The sequence below is a fragment of the Hyperolius riggenbachi genome, chromosome 8 (genome assembly GCF_040937935.1).
Source record: "Hyperolius riggenbachi isolate aHypRig1 chromosome 8, aHypRig1.pri, whole genome shotgun sequence".
NCBI classification, from domain to species: Eukaryota; Metazoa; Chordata; class Amphibia; order Anura; family Hyperoliidae; genus Hyperolius; species Hyperolius riggenbachi.
In genome coordinates this window covers 82,646,732-82,668,021 of record NC_090653.1, presented here as the reverse complement: position 1 = coordinate 82,668,021, position 21,290 = coordinate 82,646,732, and the positions used below count along the sequence as shown (strand labels likewise).

At 43.1% G+C, this 21,290-nt stretch overlaps 1 protein-coding gene across 2 annotated transcripts in view; it reads right to left on the bottom strand.

The window, feature by feature from the left end:
* Window positions 1-21,290, bottom strand: part of AKT2 (AKT serine/threonine kinase 2) — a 153,230-nt gene that overhangs the window by 16,299 nt on the left and 115,641 nt on the right. For both annotated transcript variants that reach the window (XM_068250810.1, XM_068250809.1), the window contains exons 6-9: window positions 17,469-17,600; window positions 11,786-11,851; window positions 3,757-3,825; window positions 1,707-1,829 (exon numbers count right to left, since the gene is read on the bottom strand). In XM_068250810.1, coding sequence (XP_068106911.1) covers window positions 1,707-1,829; window positions 3,757-3,825; window positions 11,786-11,851; window positions 17,469-17,600 — 390 coding nt within the window. The remainder of the gene's footprint in view (window positions 1-1,706; window positions 1,830-3,756; window positions 3,826-11,785; window positions 11,852-17,468; window positions 17,601-21,290) is intronic.

Sequence of the window (21,290 nt, the reverse complement as noted above, 5' to 3'; positions counted from 1 at the left end):
AGTATAATGTGTTTTGGGGTGTATTTTTACACATACCCATGCTGGGTGGGAAAAATATCTCTGCAAATGGACAATTGCGTGTAAAAAAAAATCAAAAATAGTAATTTACAGAGATATTTCTCCCACCCAGCATGGTTATATGTAAAAATACACCCCAAAAAACATCATACTACTTCTCCTGAGTACGGCGATACCACATGTGTGACACTTTTTTTGCAGCCTAGGTGCGCTAAGGGGCCCAAAGTCCAATTAGAGTACCTTTAGGATTTTACAGGTCATTTTGAGACATTTGATTTCAAGACTACTCCTCACGGTTTAGGGCCCCTAAATGCCAGGGCAGTATAGGAACCCCACAAATGACCTCATTTTAGAAAGACGTCACCCCAAGGTATTCCGTTAGGAGTATGGTGAGCTCATAGAAGATTTTATTTTTTGTCACAAGTTAGCGGAAAATGACACTTTGTGAAAAAAAAAAACAGTAAAAATCTATTTCCGCTAACTTGTGACAAAAAAAATAAAATCTTCTATGAACTCACCATGCCTCTTAGTGAATACTTTGGGATATCTTCTTTCCAAAATGGGGTCATTTGGGGGGTATTTTTACTATCCTGGAATTTTAGCACCTCATGAAACCTGACAGGTGTTCCGAAAAGTCAGAGATGCTTCAAAATGGGAAAATTCACTTTTGGCACCATAGTTTGTAAACGCTATAACTTTTACCCAAACCAATAAATATACACTTATTGGATTTTTTTTTTTATCAAAGACATGTAGCAGAATGAATTTGGACAAAAATGTATATAGAAATTTTACTTTATTTGAAAAATGTCAGCACAGAAAGTTAAATAAAAAAATCATTTTTTTTTACAAAAATGTCTTGATGAATATAATAAAAACTAAAAATCACAGCACCAAAAGAAAGCTGTATTAGTGACAACAAAAGGAGGGAAAATTAATTTAGATGGTAGGTTGTGTGACCGAGCAATAAACCGTGAATGCTGCAGTGGTCTGAATGGAAAAAAAAGTGTCTGGTCCTTAAGGGGTAGAAAGACTGTGGTCCTCAAGTGGTTAAGTGTTTCAGAAAACAGAACGGTATTCGACCCAGTTTTGTCCAATAGCTCAGAGAAGCTCTTTTGCATAGATAACTGAAGTTTTTTTTTAACTCTTGCCGTACTGGAAAACAATATGAGACTTTTCTTTGCTACTAATGTTCTATTTTTTAGCTGTACTACACATACAATTCATTATTTTATTTATTTATTTATTCTCACTTCAGGTTTGCTTTAAAAACATACTCAATGATACACGTTGTTTCAAAGAGCACGGCCGAAATACTGTTTTAAATAATCTTTTAAAGCATATTTACAGAAAGGGAAAACTGTACTCAAACATTATGGAAATAACTGATAAAGCACACCCCGGATTTCTCTGTATTCCAGCCCTATAGATCCTTAGGGCCCTTTTACACTTAATGTATTGGTATGCATAAGTACACATTTTTCCATAGCAGTGCACTGTGAAAAAGTTCTCAGTTAAAACGCATATAGTGGGAACTGTTCTATTGGAAAACATGAGCATTATTACTTGGAAAATCAATTTTCTTTCCGTTATAACAGAGTAACTGATGTTAAAAGGGGCAACTGAAGTGTAAAAGGGGCCTAACAGACCTAGAGCATCTTCTCTCTGTGACAGGTTATCTTACATACCTTTATATCCCTGTACACCACATTCCTGGAGTGGAGATATTCCAGGGCGGACACAATTTCTGCACCATAAAATCGCGCCCGGTCTTCTGTGAAAACTCGTTCACGAGACAAGTGGAAGAACAGCTGAGGAAAGGAGTGGCACAAGTCAGTGACAGCGAGAGACAGAAAATATATACTATGAAGAGTAATGAATCGATACACTGGACAGGCTTTACTGTACATGATTTAGTGCATATAAACAGTTGTTCACTGATGTTTGCAGTCCCGACAGATGTATTGCCGACTAGCACCACAAGTAAGCACCCTGACAAGCCATAACCTCGATTAACATTACAGAGTATAGTACTGCTGAGGATGCATTTGGCACCAGCGCTGAAACGACAGCACTTCACCACTGCACGAGTGCTTTGTATGTTGCAGAGGGAAAAAAACAAAATGGGATACAATACATTTTTTTACCAGTGTTCTCATGCTAGGTACACACAGATTTTCTTGCCAGTTTGATTATTTCCAACATGTCTGATCTGATTTTAAATCGCTTTCCATTCACTTCTATGGAAAATCTATCGAAAATCAGATTGGACATGCTGGAAATAATCTGCCTTATCAATCAATGCGGTCAAACAAAGAAAAAAGTAACTAGTGGTCGGCACTACACGGGGAAAGTGCCCATTATGATCCAGCAGTGACTTGTGATGGTGTTAGATCTATGGTCCTCACTGCGCGCTCAGGATATATACAGAGAATCGCAAACGTCCGTCAAAAAGATAAGAAAAATCCGGCACTGCAGTGAATGAAATTACCATTTAATCATTTCCAGACTGTGTCCATAAGCATGCATTCAGCATGGCATTTCAAGAAAAAAGAACAATACAGTCCTACCATAGGTGTGATGGATGGCAGTGGGTGCAGGGTGTGATACGGGCAGCCTAACGGCCGTTTCGCACGGCGGTGCTTCATCTGAAGAAGCACCGCCGTGCGAAACGGCCGCTAGGCTGTCCGTATCGACAGATATGTTTATTATGTGTGAAACGTTCATCTCTGGTTCCCTTTAAAGCGCTGTTTCCACATGCAGCAATTCACAAATGGAAGTGGCACACCCAGTAATGTGAATTCAGATCTAAATCCCCCTGCCCTGCCAATGTATTCAGATGCGACTTGTGGAAATGTTTTCCTCCAGCACATGCTTTGGAAGCAACCTATTGATTTTAATAGGCTGTCATTCTGGATCTGAATTAATGTGTGGGAAACCGGAACAAAATGGTGTTGTGTGTAAACAGGGCCTAAAAGTGGCCAGCAATAGAATTTTTACCGCAATTTTGCAATGCAAGTGCATTGCATATGAAAAATCGTGATCGCGTAAAAAAATAGTGACAAGGCGCAATCGCAAGCATTTAGTGAATGCAATTGCGAGTGGAAAAGGGCCCTTACACTTATTTCTGGGTTGCGGTGGGGATGCGATGCTACTGCCACATTCCACCGCAACATGAAGGATGACAAACATGTGGCTCTGCAGCAAAGTGCCTGGAAAGGTCATATTCATAGCGCCACACCTGCTCAGCGACGCACTCCTTGCTGGTCAGGAAGTACGTCATTAGGATTCCCGTTGGTCCATGTATGTGCACTGCAACGCACTGCATTCCCATATATTAAATTCCTGCATCGCCCATTAACTCCAATGATTTTCACAACGAAAGTCATACAGTAATGCGCTGCAGACCTTGCGTCGGCTCGGCAGCGATTCGGAAGCTTCCCGCACAAGGTTACATGGTAAGTGTGCAAGGCCCCATACACTTGCAGTGTTGTTGCATTATCCTGCATTAAAACAGGGTAATGCAACACACACTTGCAATGCAAGTGTAAAAGGGGCCTTAAGCTTTCACACTCATAACGTCCATCATCTTCACCTTCGTTTTTCACCCCTCACCTGATAACTGGAAACTGAATGGCTGCTGTCAGCAGTAGAGATCTTGCATGCTGACAAATGCCACCCAGTGTATCCAGCATCAGGTACCCATGTGATAAACATCAGAGTTTATAAACACCATACCTCTCCGCCATTGGCGTATTCCATAACGAAACAGAGCCGGTCACTTGTCTGAAATGCGTATTTCAAAGCCTAGAAGCAGATGAAACAGAAGTCAGTTAGCGACTAAAGAGCTGAACAGGGAACCATTATAAATAGCATTTAAATGGTTTCCAATGTGTAATTGAACATGAATGTACTGAAAGTTGAGTTGCAGTATAAGGAACTAATGCAGAAATGGTCCAATGTTTACACAAACCCCAGAGTTCTCTGCTCTGAATATTCTTTTCTTCTTGGCTCTACCCCCCTCCTATTCACACTACTGCAGAAGTGCCTGGTTTTCTTTTGTAGCTTGACAAAGCACAAGGCGCCCCTCCCCCTTAACACGCACGCACACTGGTGCAAAATATCGCAACAACATTTTCAGTGAAACACCAATTCTCTAAAACATATTACCCCAATACTGTGAATGTCAGTAAAGTAATAAGAAGAGAGCTGTAGCCACTAAAGGCGGGCTCAATAGGCCACCATGCAGTGTTAGGGAGACTTGCCCAAGGACTCCTTACTGAATATGTACTGGCTTTAACCAGGATTTGAACTCTGGTCTTTAAAGAGAGCCTGAAGCCAATTTAAAAAAAAATCTTTTTACCTTTTATTTTAGGTATGTTTGCCCCTTGTTTAAACGCCACTATCCCGTGGCAGAACTAGGGTTTTTTACCCCCCAAATCTCCAGGGGAACACTGCGGGGAGCGCTTCCGTGAGAAGCAGAGCTTTTGGCTGCAGCTCTGCCTCTACCAGTGAAAAGTAGAAAGAAGTATCCGGGCACCAACAGCAGCAGTAATGCTAGTACACCTTTAATACATCCCCAAACCGCTTGACATACAGGTAAAGCCTAACAGCCGTTTCACAGGAAAAACCTGCTTCGTCAGAGGCAACCAATAGCTATTTGGGGTTTGGGGATGTATTAAAGGTGTACTAGCATTACTGCTGCTGTTGGTGCCCGGATACTTCTTTCTACTTTTCACTGATGGATGTTGGTTTATTGATCTGGAGGCACGACTAGAACCACCTGCTACCCCCTACCTGTCCGCGGTCTGCGATCATCTTGTGCCAATCAACCTCTACCTATAGTTTAGCTCTGCCTCTACTTGCGTCTATCAGTGTGGATTGCCGCCTCTCCCCGCCCCTCTCAGTCTTCTTCCACTGAGAAGGGCGGGGGAGAGGCGGACATACGCGCATGGAGGCAGAGCTGCAACTGAAAGCTCTGCCTCCCTGGGCAGCAAAATCCACGAATAAGGAAGTAGTGGATTTTGCACAGGGGATTTGGAGGAGGGGGGGCGGAGAATCCTCGTTCTGCCACGAGATAGCGGCATTTTAACAGGGGCAAAAATGCCTAACATAAATAAGGTAAAAAGCTGGCTTCAGAGGCTGTTTAATGTCAGAGGCTTAACCAGTACACTATCCAGCCACCAAAGTGAGCTATATAAATTGGCCCCATTATATAATCTCCAGAAATGTGACCTGGTTCACAGGGGGGAGAAAGGGAAAACAAGGCTTGATTGGGTGAGGAAAGGTGGGAAGGACTGGGATGGGTAAAGTTAAGAGATGGGACAGGTATTGGGAGGAGGGAAAAACCTATTCAAATACATGAAATAAAATGCAACACTCATGGAAATTAGGACAATTTCTAATGGTTTATCTAGCCGAAACAAAATGTACCAGCTTTAAATACTTAACCACTTGAGGACCTAGGGCTTTCTACCCCTTAAGGACCGGCCACTTTTTTTCCATTCAGACCACTGCAGCTTTCACGGTTTATTGCTCGCTCATACAACCTACCACCTAAATGAATTTTGGCTCCTTTTCTTGTCACTAATAAAGCTTTCTTTTGGTGCTATTTGATTGCTCCTGCGATTTTTACTTTTTATTATATTCATCAAAAAAGACATGAATTTTGGCAAAAAAATGATTTTTTTAACTTTCTGTGCTGACATTTTTCAAATAAAGTAAAATTTCTGTATACATGCAGCGCGAAAAATGTGGACAAACATGTTTTTGATAAAAAAAAACCCATTCAGTGTATATTTATTGGTTTGGGTAAAAGTTATAGCGTTTACAAACTATGGTGCAAAAAGTGAATTTTCCCATTTTCAAGCATCTCTGACTTTTCTGACCCCCTGTCATGTTTCATGAGGGGCTAGAATTCCAGGATAGTATGAATACCCCCCAAATGACCGCATTTTGGAAAGAAGACATCCCAAAGTATTCACTGAGAGGCATAGTGAGTTCATAGAAGATATTATTTTTTGTCACAAGTAAGCGGAAAATGACACTTTGTGAGGAAAAAAAAAAAAAAAAAAAGTTTCCATTTCTTCTAACTTGCGACAAAAAAAAATGAAATCTGCCACGGACTCACCATGCCCCTCTCTGAATACCTTGAAGGGTCTAGTTTCCAAAATGGGGTCATTTGTGGGGTGTGTTTACTGTCCTGACATTTTGGGGGGTGCTAAATTGTAAGCACCCCTGTAAAGCCTAAAGGTGCTCATTGGACTTTGGACCCCTTAGCGCAGTTAGGCTGCAAAAAAGTGCCACACATGTGGTATTGCCGTACTCAGGAGAAGTAGTATAATGTGTTTTGGGGTGTATTTTTACACATACCCATGCTGGGTGGGAGAAATATCTCTGTAAATGACAATTTGTTAAAAATTTTTTACACACAATTGTTTATTTACAGAGATCTTTCTCCCACTCAGCATGGGTATGTGTAAAAATACACCACAAAACACATTATACTACTTCTCCTGAGTACGGCGATACCATATGTGTGGCACTTTTTTGCACCCTAACTGCGCTAAAGGGCCCAAAGTCCAATGAGTACCTTTAGGATTTCACAGGTCATTTTGAGAAACTTCGTTTCAAGACTACTCCTCACGGTTTAGGGCCCCTAAAATGCCAGGGCAGTATAGGAACCCCACAAATGACCCCATTTTAGAAAGAAGACACCCCAAGGTATTCCATTAGGAGTATGGTGAGTTCATAGAAGATTTTATTTTTTGTCAAAAGTTAGCGGAAAATGACACTTTGTGAAAAAACACAATTTCCGCTAACTTGTGACAAAATGACCTGTGAAATCCTAAAGGTACTCATTGGACTTTGGGCCCTTTAGCGCAGTTAGGGTGCAAAAAAGTGCCACACATGTGGTATCGCCGTACTCGGGAGAAGTAGTACAATGTGTTTTGGGGTGTATTTTTACACATACCCATGCTGGGTGGGAGAAATAACTGGACAATTGTGTGTAAAAAAATCAAAAGATTGTCATTTACAGAGGTATTTCTCCCACCCAGCATGGGTATGTGTAAAAATACACCCCAAAACACATTATACTACTTCTCCCGAGTACGGCAATACCACATGTGTGACACTTTTTTGCACCCTAACTGCGCTAAAGGGCCCAAAGTCCAATGAGTATCTTTAGGATTTCACAGGTCATTTTTGTTTCAAGACTACTCCTCACGGTTTAGGGCCCCTAAAATGCCAGGGCAGTATAGGAACCCCACTAATGACCCCATTTTACAAAGAAGACACCCCAAGGTATTCCGTTAGGAGTATGGTGAGTTCATAGAAGATTTTATTTTTTGCCACAAGTTAGCGGAAATTGATTTGAATTGTTTTTCTTCACAAAGTGTCATATTCCGCTAACTTGTGACAAAAAATAAAATCTTCTATGAACTCACCATACTCCTAACGGAATACCTTGGGGTGTCTCCTTTCTAGAATGGGGTCATTTGTGGGGTTCCTATACTGCCCTGGCATTTTAGGGGCCCTAAACCGCGAGGAGTAGTCTTTAAACTAAATGTCGCAAAATGACCTGTGAAATCCTAAAGGTACTCATTGGACTTTGGGCCCCTTAGCGCACTTAGGGTGTAAAAAAGTGCCACACATGTGGTACCGCCGTACTCAGGAGAAGTAGTATAATGTGTTTTGTGGTGTATTTTTACACATACCCATGCTGGGTGGTAGAAATATCTCTGTACATGACAATTGTTTGATTTTTTTTACACACAATTGTCCATTTACAGAGAGATTTCTCCCACCCAGCATGGGTATGTGTAAAAATACACCCCAAAACACATTATACTACTTCTCCTGAGTACGGCGATACCACATGTGTGACACTTTTTTTGCAGCCTAGGTGCGCTAAGGGGCCCAACGTCCTATTCACAGGTCATTTTGAGGCATTTGTTTTCTAGACTACTCCTCACGGTTTAGGGCCCCTAAAATGCCAGGGCAGTATAGGAACCCCACAAGTGACCCCATTTTAGAAAGAAGACACCCCAAGGTATTCCATTAGGTGTATGGCGAGGTCATCGAAGATTTTATTTTTAGTCACAAGTTAGTGAAAAATGACACTTTGTGAAAAAAACCCAATAAAAATCAATTTCCGCTAACTTTTGACAAAAAATAAAATCTTCTATGAACTCGTCATACACCTAACAGAATACCTTGGGGTGTCTTTTTTCTAAAATGGGGTCACTTGTGGGGTTCCTATACCGCCCTGGCATTTTACGGGCCCAAAACCGTGAGTAGTCTGGAAACCAAATGTCTCAAAATGACTGTTCAGGGGTATAAGCATCTGCAAATTTTGATGACATGTCTATGAGGGGCCGAATTTTGTGGAACCGGTCATAAGCAGGGTGGCCTTTTAGATGACAGGTTGTATTGGGCCTGATCTGATGGATAGGAGTGCTAGGGGGGTGACAGGAGGTGATTGATGGGTGTCTCAGGGGGTGATTAGAGGGGAAAATAGATGCACTCAATGCACTGGGGAGGTGATCAGAAGGGGGTCTGAGGGGGATCTGAGGGTTTGGCCGAGTGATCAAGAGCCCACACGGGGCAAATTAGGGCCTGATCTGATGGGTAGGTGTGCTAGGGGGTGACAGGTAGTGACAGGAGGTGATTGATGGGTGTCTCAAGGTGTGATTAGTGGGGGGAATAGATGCAAGTAATGCAATGGCGAGGTGATCAGGGCTGGGGTCTGAGGGTGTGGGCGGGTGATTGGGTGCCCTAGGGGCAGATGGGGGTCTAATCTGATGGGTAGCAGTGACAGGGGGTGATTGATGGGTAATTAGTGGGGGTTTAGAGGAGAGAACAGATGCAATGCACTTGGGAGGTGATCTGACTGCGGGTTTGCAGGCGATCGGATGGTGTGGGTGGGTGATCAGATTGCCCGCAAGGGGCAGGTTAGGGGCTGATTGATGGGTGGCAGTGACAGGGGGTGATTGATGGGTGATAGGTGATTGGCAGGTGATTGACAGGTGATCAGTGGGTTATTACAGGGAAGAACAGATGTAATTAATACACTGGCGAATTGATAAGGGGGGGTCAGAGGGCAATCTGAGCGTGTTGGCGGGTGATTGGGTGCCCGCAAGGGGCAGATTAGGGTCTGATCTGATAGGTAAAAGTGACAGGTGGTGATAGGGGGTGATTGATGGGTAATTAGTGGGTGTTTAGAGGAGATAATAGATGTAAACAATGGATTTGGGAGGTGATCTGATGTCGGATCTGCGGGCGATCTATTGGTGTGGGTGGGTGATCAAATTGCCCGCAAGGGGCAGGTTAGGGGCTGATTGATGGGTGGCAGTGACAGGGGGTGACAGGGGGTGATTGATGGGTGATAGGTGATTGGCAGGTGATTGACAGGTGATCAGTGAGTTATTACAGGGAAGAACAGATGTAATTAATGCACTGGCAAATTGATAAGGGGGGGTCAGAGGGCAATCTGAGCGTGTTGGCGGGTGATTGGGTGCCCGCAAGGGGCAGATTAGGGTCTGATCTGATAGGTAAAAGTGACAGGTGGTGATAGGGGGTGATTGATGGGTAATTAGTGGGTGTTTAGAGGAGAGAATAGATGTAAACAATGGATTTGGGAGGTGATCTGATGTCGGATCTGCGGGCGATCTATTGGTGTGGGTGGGTGATCAGATTGCCCGCAAGGGGCAGGTTAGGGGCTGATTGTTGGGTGGCAGTGACAGGGGGTGATTGATGGGTGATTGATGGGTGATTGACAGGTTATCAGGGGGGATAGATGCATACAGTACACAGGTGGGGGAGGGGGGGGTCTGGGGGGGGGGGGGTCCTGGGGAGAATCTGAAGGGTGGGGGGGTGATCAGGAGGGGGCAGGGGGCAGGGGGGGAGATAAAAAAAAAATAGCGTTGATAGATAGTGACAGGGAGTGATTGATGGGTTATTAGGGGGGTGATTGGGTGCAAACAGGGGTCTGGGGGGTGGGCAGGGGGGGGTCTGGGGGGTGCTGTGGGCGATCAGTGGGCGGGGGGGGGGGGGGGGGGGGCAGATCAGTGTGTTTGGGTGCAGACTAGGGTGGCTGCAGCCTGCCCTGGTGGTCCCTCCGACACTGGGACCACCAGGGCAGGAGGCAGCCTGTATAATACACTTTGTATACATTACAAAGTGTATTATACACTTTGTAGCGGCGATCGCGGGGTTAACATCCCGCCGGCGCTTCCGTATGGCCTGCGGGATGTTACGGCGGGTGGGCGGAGCCAGTTGCCGGGGGGAAGCGCGCGTCATCAATGACGCGATCGCTCCCCCCGGCATAGGAAAAGGACGCAACGCCCTAAGGCGTATTGCGGTCCTTAAGGCATCCACTTTGCCGCCGCCCATGGGCTGTGGGCGGTCGGCAAGTGGTTAATCTATCTGGAATATCATAAGCTGGTGAAGTTCACAAATTCAGACCTTTAGTCTAAACCACTTCAGAACTTTAACCTAGTTTAGAATACAGAGAACATTTCGACTAAGTTGCTCAAACTATTATGCAAAACCCCTCAACAGTGCCAAGTAAAGAGCATAATTTTATAATGTCAGTATGGCCAATAATCCTGCCAGACTCTTTGTGATTAGTTGTGTGCCCCCCCCCCCCTCCCCCCCAAAAAACTCAAAAAAACAAAAAAGGAATTAACATTTGAAATATGTACTCCAATTAAGTGCATTACAGCATTTCTGTAGGTAATGAAACAAACTTCCCATGCACAAATCTACTGTGAAAACTTGGCCTTTCTTTAGTTAGCAGATCTACTCAGACTTTGACGTGTCTGAACTGGCTGGTAATACAAAGCAGGAAGCTATCCAAATAGCACAGGGCCGTCATTCTCAGTCAGTCTGGAACTGGCTGCTGGTCTCCGCTACTCTTGGTCAGTAGGGATGAGGTTCAGAGTGCGCATTCAGAGTTTCGTATGAAAAGGAAGCCTTACACTTGCAGGTCATGGTAGGAAGTATCGGAGTGATGTGGAACGCAGTGGCTAAAGGAGGCAACAAGGGTGAGTTAATCCCCGTTAGCCTTGTTGGCTCCTCTAATCACTGCATTCCACATCACTCCGATACTTCCTCCTTCAAAGCCAGAAGGAAGGAGCATCGGAGTGATGTGGAACACGAGGTAAACCCCCTGCCGTGGCCCACAGGTGTAAAGCCTCCTTTCATGCAAAACCTGGAACATGCTCTAGGAATGTGATAAAACAGTTTTTGGAGTTTGGGGAATACCGAGATACACTATGGTTTTCTCTTGGATAAGACTCTGGGGATAGAACTACAATTAAAATTTGTTTGTTGAATAATGGCAACATTAATCTTTTGTGTTGTAAGATCTCTTAAGTGGGTAGATGATTTTACAAGTGTATTAGGTCCTCTGATGTTGACTGACATCACGATTAAAGCAAACTGTGAGGTTTGCTACTGCCGAAATGTACATTAGGGCCCATTCCCAGGTTTCAATATGTGAAAAGTAAAAGAAAACCGCAAAGTAATTAGTGGGCTCAGATATTATGTTTTCTTTGTGCGGATCAGACCTCATGAAAAAAATCTGTTGTGAGGACAAGGAGAATCTGCTAGTTTTGGCTCAGCGCTTTAGGTGCCACCATATGCCATAATGAGAATTACAACTATAGGCAGCGCTCAGTGACTGATTTTGGTGCCGGCGGCAATCAGAGCTAAGATTAGAAAGAGGTAATTTAAGCGGAGTTCCAGAATTGAAGGTACTTACCGTTAAAAACGGATGCCTTGTGTTCTGCAGAACTCTGCTTTCTGTAACTGTGTGAGCCACTTCATCCTGCAAGCACAAGGGAAAATGTCACCAAGACAGCACACCCTAAAGCTGAACTCCCGGCTGACAGTTACATTCGAAACACGGGACATGTAGAAAGATTTACTTGCTGGTCCCGTGATGTATTGCACTGCTGATTATGGAGCTATGTGGAGATGACGCAAGGCACTATTTACATGGAGCAGGCTGAGATGCCGACTATCAGATACAGACTACAGTATATACTGAATCTGCTCTGGCTTATCTATGCTTCTTTATCTCCATCTCTAGTCGAACTAAAGGTGTGTACACATGCACTATAACTAGCATTGCAACACAAAACTAGCAACACCCACACCTGTGCTGGTTATGGATCAAAAGCAATCACTGAACACTAAATAGACGAGGCAAAAAAAAAAATGAAAAAAAAATAAAGAGATCCAGTCCCCGCAAAGATTCAAAAATCACACTACGGAATTCTGATATTCATTTTATTAGAGGGCATACTCCAAGAAAAAATAACCAACAAAAGAAGTAGGTGGAGACCACCAACAAAGTATATATCAAAAAATATAAAACAAATGATTGTCAAAGATATTTACACATACAATGGTTTGCAAAAGTATTCGGCCCCCTTGAAGTTTTCCACATTTTGTCACAGTACTGCCACAAACATGAATCAATTTTATTGGAATTCCACATGAAAGACCAAAACAAAGTGGTGTACATGTGAGAAGTGGAACGAAAATCATACATGATTCCAAACATAAAAAAAACAACAACTGCAAAGTGTGGTGTGCGTAATTATTCAGCCCTCCGAGTCAATACCTTGTAGAACCACCTTTTGCTGCAATTACAGCTGTCAGTCTTTTAGGATATGTCTCTACCAGCTTTGCACATCTAGAGACTGAAATCCTTGCCCATTCTTCTTTGCAAAACAGCTCCAGCTCAGTCAGATTAGATGGACAGCGTTTGTGAACAGCAGTTTTCAGATCTTGCCACGGATTCTCAATTGAATTTAGATCTGGACTTTGACTGGGCCATTCTAACACATGGATAGGTTTTGTTTTAAACCATTCCATTGTTGCCCTGGCTTTATGTTTAGGGCTGTTGTCCTGCTGGAAGGTGAACCTCTGCCCCAGTCTCAAGTCTTTTGCAGACTCCAAGAGGTTTTCTTCCAAGATTGCCCTGTATTTGGCTACATCCATCTTCTTCCCATCAACTCTGACCAGCTTCCCTGTCCCTGCTGAAGAAAAGCGAGAAGATCCCGCCAGAGCATGATGCTGCCACCACCATATTTGACAGTGGGGATGGTGTGTTCAGAGTGATGTGCAGTGTTAGTTTTCCACCACACATAGCGTTTTGCATTTTGGCCAAAAAGTTCTATATTGGTCTCATCTGACCAGAGCACCTTCTTCCACATGTTTGCTGTGCCCCCCACATGGCTTGCAGCAAACTGCAAACGGGACTTCGTATGCTTTTCTGTTAACAATGGCTTTCTTCTTGCCACTCTTCCATAAAGGCCAACTTTGTGCAGTGCACGACTAATAGTTGTCCTATGGACAGATTCCCCCACCTGAGCTGTAGATCTCTGCAGCTTGTCCAGAGTCACCATGGGCCTCTTGACTGCATTTCTGATCAGCGCTCTCCTTGTTCAGCCTGTGAGTTTAGGTGGATGGCCTTGTCTTGGTAGGTTTACAGTTGTGCCATACTCCTTTCATTTCTGAATGATCGCTTGAACAGTGCTCTGTGGGATGTTCAAGGCTTTGGAAATATTTTTGTAGCCTAAGCCTGCTTTAAATTTCTCAATAACTTTATCCCTGACCTGTCTGGTGTGTTCTTTGGACTTCATGGTGTTGTTGCTCCCAAGATTCTCTTAGACAACCTCTGAGACAGTCACAGAGCAGCTATATTTGTACGGACATTAGATTACACACAGGTGCACTCTATTTAGTCATTAGCACTCATCAGGCAATGTCTATGGGCAACTGACTGCACTTAATTACGCACATCCCACATTGCAGTTATTGATTTGTAAAAAATGTTTGGAATCATGTATGATTGTCGTTCCACTTCTCACGTGTACACCACTTTGTATTGGTCTTTCATGTGGAATTCCAATACAATTGATTCATGTTTGTGGCAGTAATGTGACAAAATGTGGAAAACTTCAAGTGGGCCAAATACTTTTGCAAACCACTGTATACACAATAATGGGCTTTCTGAAGATAAAGCCAAAATTATTTCCTACGTGTTCCAATATTGAAAGTGGAACTAAACTCAGAACCTCCTCTGTGCTTTAAAAGATTAGCCACAGCATGATAACCTTTATGGGAAAAATGTATTACAATTTATTAAAATTAAAAAAAAAAAAAAAAAAAAAAAACATAAGTTGTACTTGGTTTCACTTTTGCAGATGGCACTAATAGGTTAAGACTAAGGGTGTGCACACATTATTTTGATTGGCCAATTTTGCCACTTCTATGTAGTATGAGGGTTTATCTACACAATCTATTCATAGTATTCAGAATTTGTTGGTCCTCATACTATATGGACAAGGTAAAATTGGTCACTGATTGGCCCATCAAAACTGGATGAGTGTATGCACAGAGGACCCTTTCACACCAAGGCGGTGCGGTATTTTTACCACACCCCACCGCCATGCAATGAGAGCCTATAGATACTTTCATACTTTAACATTACGTACAGTAACGTTGAGGTTTCACACAGTTTTAATGTCGTCTGTAGGTATCGGGACTCGTTCCCTAGGCCAGTGTTTCTCAAACCTGTCCTCATGACTCCCTCTCTTAACTCTTAACTGCCAATACTTACGAACTTTAAAAGACAACTGAAGTGAGAGGGATATGGAGACTGCCATATTTATTCTCTTTTCAACAATACCAGTTACCTGGATATCCGGCGGATCTTCTGCCACTAATACTTTTAGTCATAGACTAAAACTAGTCCTTGGTAAGAGTACTTGTAGAAGGTACTGACAGGAACAAAGAACATCTATCAGGCCCTAGGAAATGTAACTGTGGGTACATGTAAGAGTGATGTGCAGGAGAATGAGGGGATTCTTCCTCTATTACACATACTTCATGTACAATCTGAACCAGGTTTATGAGTGATAGACAACACCTCTGTGTTCAATGTGCACAACATTCTCAGTGGATTCCCTGCAACTCTGTGGGGAGTACATATGTATAGTACTACTGTGTAACAAAGTAAACCTGAGGCAGATGAAATTAAAGTTTTATACATACCTGGGGCTTCCTCCAGCCCTCAGGCTAATCAGTCCCTCGCTGTCCTCCTCCGCCACCTGGATCTTTTGCTATGGGTCCAGATACTTGAGCCAGTCTGGCATAGTGCGCATGCACACACTCCGCCTCCGGGAGCGTACTGCACCTGCGCAGCAATATTGCGCCAATGCAGAATGTTCCTGGCTGTGGGAGCGGCACGCGGTCGGACAGCGCCGACTGGCTGAATTACCGGGACTCATAGCAGAAGATCCAGGTGGCGGAGGAGGACAGCGAGGGACTGATTAGCTTGAAAGGGGCTGGAGGAAGCCCCAGGTATGTATAAAACTTTACTTTTCATCTGTCTCAGGTACCCTTTAATTCATAGTCATCAAACCAAATTTTAACATATCAAATTATTTGATTTCATGAGCAAAGGGAGTGCATACATTTGCATAAACCAGCATCAATGCAGATTTCCATCTCATTGACCATCTCTATTAGTGACACAGCTACACATCAGGCTTTATTCTTATAGCATAGATGTTATTTAGTATATATAAGAGATTTCTGTGTACACATCATATATACTGTACAGTCACAATCAGATAGGTATATCTGACTTTAAAAATACGGGGACTGCTTTATTAACCATTTATTGACATCCTAACGTATTAAAACGTCATGCTTACCGCTATTAACGGCAACCTGATGTTTTAATACATCGCGCGTTCCCGCCGCTGCTACCGCCGTGTGCGCGCCGCTACCACCGCTGTTTCCGTCGGGATCCCGTGCTGGGTCGCTCAGTCCAGTACCAAGCAGGGTTTGATATCTCTCTGCTATGGTATGTTACTGAGTGATTTTCATCGAAAATTTCCACTGACGTGCAGAAAGCCTTGGGAAAAGGATATTCAAACCTTATCAGACCAAGAATGGTTAGAGGCACTGCAGTCAGTTCCTTTATTATCTGTCAATGCCACTCAAAAGCTAACGCAGCTGCAAATTATACACAGGATGCATTACACACCTATTCGTCTGCACCGCTTTGGTCTGCTTTCTTCCCCTATCTGTACCAGGTGTGCTAGAGATCATGGTAATCTTTTGCACATGTTGTGGAACTGCCCCAAACTCAGGAGATATTGGTGTAGTGTTCTGGACGTTATTGATCAGGTATTCCAAATAAAAGTCCCACGCACTGCATTGGTATGTATTTCGGGATCTTTCAAGGATGGTGATATATCAGAACACACCAGAATTGCAGTCATAAGGTCTCTGTTTATTGCTAGAAAATTGATTCTTCAGTTTTGGAAGAAACCCAATCCCCCTTCCCTAAATAAGTGGATTATGCAGATAAATGCTTCTTTAAAACTTGAAAAAATTATATATGCACATATGAATTCTAGTGAAAAGAATGAGAAAATATGGTGTAATTGGCTTAATGCTCAAGACTATGTTGATCCTGACTTAGTTAGGGAAAGAGGTGCCTGGCTCTTCTACTGACCACATATGCTATTGCTCAGTTGTTACTGCCTGATGAAGCGGGACCAAACCTGCGAAACGCGTTGCATATTTGGAGTTTATAAAATATATATATATATATAGACTGTCTTTACTACAGTCGTGTGTCTACTTGGAGGAGGTACGTCCACCACTACCTCCTCTTTTTACCAAGAATTAGTTTTTTTAAGCTCATTTAGCTTGCTTTTATCCTTTTGGCGCCTCTGTTCTCCTGCATAAAGGGAAATAATTTTGGCTAACATTGGTCTATCTAGAAGTTCGTAAGTAATATTTGAGAAGTATGTCCTGTATTTGGAAACTTCGTTATATGTACTTTCTGGATACATTTTACTGTTTGTTCCCTGAAGGATGTACTGTAGTGCAATATTCTTTTTCTTTTTGGTGACCTTAATAAAAAAAAAAATTCATTAGGAGTCGGAGTGCATTTTTTCCTGACTCCGACTCCAGGTACCCCAAAATTGCTCCGACTCCACAGCCCTGGACGATACAAGAGCGTTTCTTCTCCCCAGAGTAGCCAGGTCGCCTTCTAAGAGGGAGTGTGAAACTGCCACTCACCTTCCTTCCCAACAATTCTACAGAGGGTGACAAGTGGGCAGTGGAAGCGGTGTGTCTGTCGATGGTACAGCAGTCATTGCATGACTGGGGCCATGAGAGACAAAATGAATCAGATTTATCACAAAGTCTGCACATCTCTACTTCCTGACAAATAGAAATTCATAACAGAAAATGAGCTGCTGCGGTTACTGGCTACTAACGTGATCATGATTGCAGGAATCTGGCATGCAGATCAAAACCTTTTCTGCCGTACTATAAAAGAATCCCCCACATTGCTTTCTGATCTCATTCGAAGCCAATTCGTCAGGTTTCACCTCAGAAAGTACACTCACCTTAGCAATGATGACTTCTTTTCGCAAGATCTTCATAGCGTAGTAACGACCTGTGGCCTTCTCCCGAACCAGGATCACTTTACCAAACGTCCCTTTTCCCAAAAGCTTCAGATAGTCAAAGTCATTCATGGTCTAAAGGGAGTTCAAAAAAGTCAGAATAAAAAACAAAAACTTGTTTTTTGTGACTAAAAGCCACTATGTGACCAAATAAAATGTACTATTAAGAGTGCAACAACTGGGGGCTAATAAAAGTGGCAATTATACAATCCGTTCCTGAAAAGTCCTCAATAATACACATTCCTGAAACACAAAAATGGATTCCCAGCTGCACTGACAAAATGTGCCACCCAAACCACCAACACCGAATTTAAATATTCACAATAGCCTCTGCCACTGTACAGTTGAATTATGAGGCCAAGAGCACTTTGTCACTCATGCCAGTTCATGACTCCCCCCCCCCCCCCTTTACGATATAGCCTTGCTTTAAAGGGAACCAGAGACAACTATTATGGGGCTATTTATACTTACCTGGGGGCTTTCTTCAGCCCCATGAGGTGCGTGGGCTCTCTTGCTGTCCTCTACAGCTGCACCGTTTGTGTTGTAATCCCCCCGGTAATCTGGCCGATCGCACTCTTCTGCACATGCGCATCTTGGCCGCACGCACCCCCTATTGCAATCCCACAACTAGGAGCGTCCTGCACAGTAGCACTGCTCAGGCGCAGAACGCTCCTGGGCCCAATTACTTGGGGGGGGGGGGGGGGGGTTACAACACAATGGAGCAGTCGGAGAGGATGGCGAGGGAGCCCATGCACTTCAGGGGGCTCTGGAGGAGGCAGCAGGTGAGTGTAAGTACCCCCATCATCTCAGGTACACAGCAAATATCAGGAAGGAAAACAAAGTTTAAAAGTCAATCAAAAAGGAACTATCCCGCAATTACAAAAAAAAAAAAAAAGTACTGTATGTAATCGAGAGAGATAAGGTTTGCTTTATGCCAGCTAGACGAGCAGGAAACAATATAAGGTGTACTGTTGATATGATTAACCAAGTCCACGCAACATGTACTCCTTTTATGTCCCTATCTCTTGACATACGGAAGGCGTTAATTGATAGTTTGTCTTGAGTTATTTTTTGGCCTCCTTTCTCATTGGGGCTTTGGAGCTCAGGTTTTTGCTTGGGTTGGGGCTCTACACAGGCTACCACAGGCCATCATTCAATATTCAGGTTACAGGTTTTAGACAGCTCCAGAGGAACAAGGCAGGGCTGTCAGTTCTCAACAATTCTCTTTGCCATGGAACAGTTTGCACAAATGGTATGCTCTTGCAATGATATGACTGGGCTGAAACCATAAATTATGCCTACTTGTGGACGATGTTCTCTATTGCATCTCACTAATCTCTTGATCTCGTTGCCCAATCAGTCTTCATTTGTTGTCTGACAGTGCCAAATCTAGAGTGCTTAATATTACCCTCCATACGCAAACATCCTGAGATCCTGCAAGCTACTTTTGAATTTAACAACGTAGATCGAGGAACCAGCTGAACAGACACCAAAATTCCAAGCTTTACTCAAACACCAAGTGCACAACATTGACATGAGTGGAACAGCAGTGAGGGGACGCACAAACAGCTGCCTGACAACTGTTTCACGGTGCTGCTGCTCCTTCAGAGGCCCTATGCAGAATAACCTCTGAAGGAGCGATAGCAATGCAAAAAGGCTGCAACGCTGTTTGTACCTCCCTTGACTGCTGTCTCATTCATGTCAATGTTGTGCTCTTAAACTTGTTGGAGTTTGAATAAAGCTTGGAATTTTGGTATCTACGTGCCCAGTTCCTCTATCTACGTTGTTGGATCTACCCTCCACCATGAGCACAGGTATCCACCAAAAACTTTATTGAGCACCCTGCGTATATCTAGTACCAACACTTCTATGTTTGAAATTGTTAGTTTCATATTCATTAAAAGGGAACCTAAGAAACTGACATACTTAGATTTGTGTCAGATTAATCCCCTTCAAACATTTTATAAGGCCAAATATCCTAAGCCTTTCTCAGATTTGATAGCATTGTTAGAAAGCTGAAAATGTTATCAACTCCCTTGGGTCGGTTTGCATTATTAAAAATGACAATATTAACCAAATGACTTTATGCTTTTCAAACTTTTCCCTTGATGCTCCTGACACAAGACCTCCTCGAGATGCAGATAGCTTGTGCCACATGTGTGGAGTTATGTGAAGCCTAGAGTTAACAAGCAAACACTCTTTAGGACTAAATGGGAAGGAGGCCTGGGCCTCATGACTATAATGCTATAAAGCGGCGCAGCTGCCCAATTGGCAACAGGAGAGAAACTTCACTCTATGGAGATGCATAAAACACAGTAAATGTGCATTACTCGCGTTGGTGAATCTCCTGTGGTTGCGCACTGGGGAAGGGAAAGCTATCAATTATCCTATCATGAAACACTCTCTCTCCATTTGGGCCAAATTTAAGATAAAAGATGAGATGATGTCATAACATGAATGCCAGTGTTTAAGATGGACTGAGAAAGAGAGGAATGTGTTCTACCTGATGGACTAAACCTTTCCTAAATTCAGACCCATCAATTAATTTGAGCTTTGTCAAAATTGTGTGAGGACCTTGGCCCTCAAAGGACCAGTTTGACATCCCTGCATTAATACACAGAGGGCTTATATATCACCTTCCAATCCCTTCTATGTGCCCAAATGGGATCATGATCTTGGTATCACAAAAATGTCAGAGGACCTTCGAGATATTTAGAAGCGTACCTCATCTAACTCAATAAGTGTTTTAAAAAATATTGAAAATCTATGGAGGTTCTCATGCACCGTTAACCCCTGATGGCAAATTGGTATCCTGGTTGCTTGGGTGCTTGTTTTCAAGACTATAGACAAGAAGGCACCTTTATCCGTAAATGGTGATGTGCCCTAAAGCCTGTTGTATAAGTGACCAAGTCCATAAGAAACCTGAGGTGGCATTGCTGGGAGTGAAACCTCAACAGATAAAGCAACAATTTCAGTCACACAAATCTTAACAGCTGCCAGACAGGTTAAAGTGGCTTCATGGGGAAAAAAATCTAGCTTAGCAGAAGTTAACCAACTCTATTCTATGACAAAATCAAGACAATCCTTGTCAATAAGCTCCACCGCTTCGAAACAATTTAGTTACCTATCCACCTACTTTATTTTAATCCATTTCTTCTTGTAAAGCACTCTGAAAACACCATTATGAGTGGCTGCCGGGGCCATGCGGCTGGCCCTGTAGTGGTCAATAGTAACAATACTAGTTGCAAACCTTCAAACAGGTGAAATACAGGGTGTAATTCCTCAAAGTTACATAGTCCGCTCCACACAGTGTGTGAATGCTGTTCAAATCTTTATTCCATAATGCAAGAAAGTGCATAAAATCCCATAAATGTTTCGGTGTCGCACAGGGTTCCCTTTGTCAAGGTATAGTGAACCTAAGTATGCATTGGTTTACTATACTTTCACAAAGGGGGGGGTCATGTGTGGCACTGTAGTGGAACACCCATACTTTAATTTTCAGTTGTCCCTTTGCACACAGTCTAATTCACTATAGTCACAGTTATGTAATCATTTTAACATTTATTTGTTTTGTTGGACCCTCACATGCCTCTATCCATGTGGTTTTAGGATAGGCTATTTCCTTTCTAGGTAAAATGTCACTTAGAAAACTTCCTACACAGGGTTTTGGATACTACTACCGCCGATAGAGGACGGGGTTCTGCTCCTCTCCCTTCCACCGTCCTTTATAAAATAAGTGCTCTGCACATACAAGGAGCAATTCAA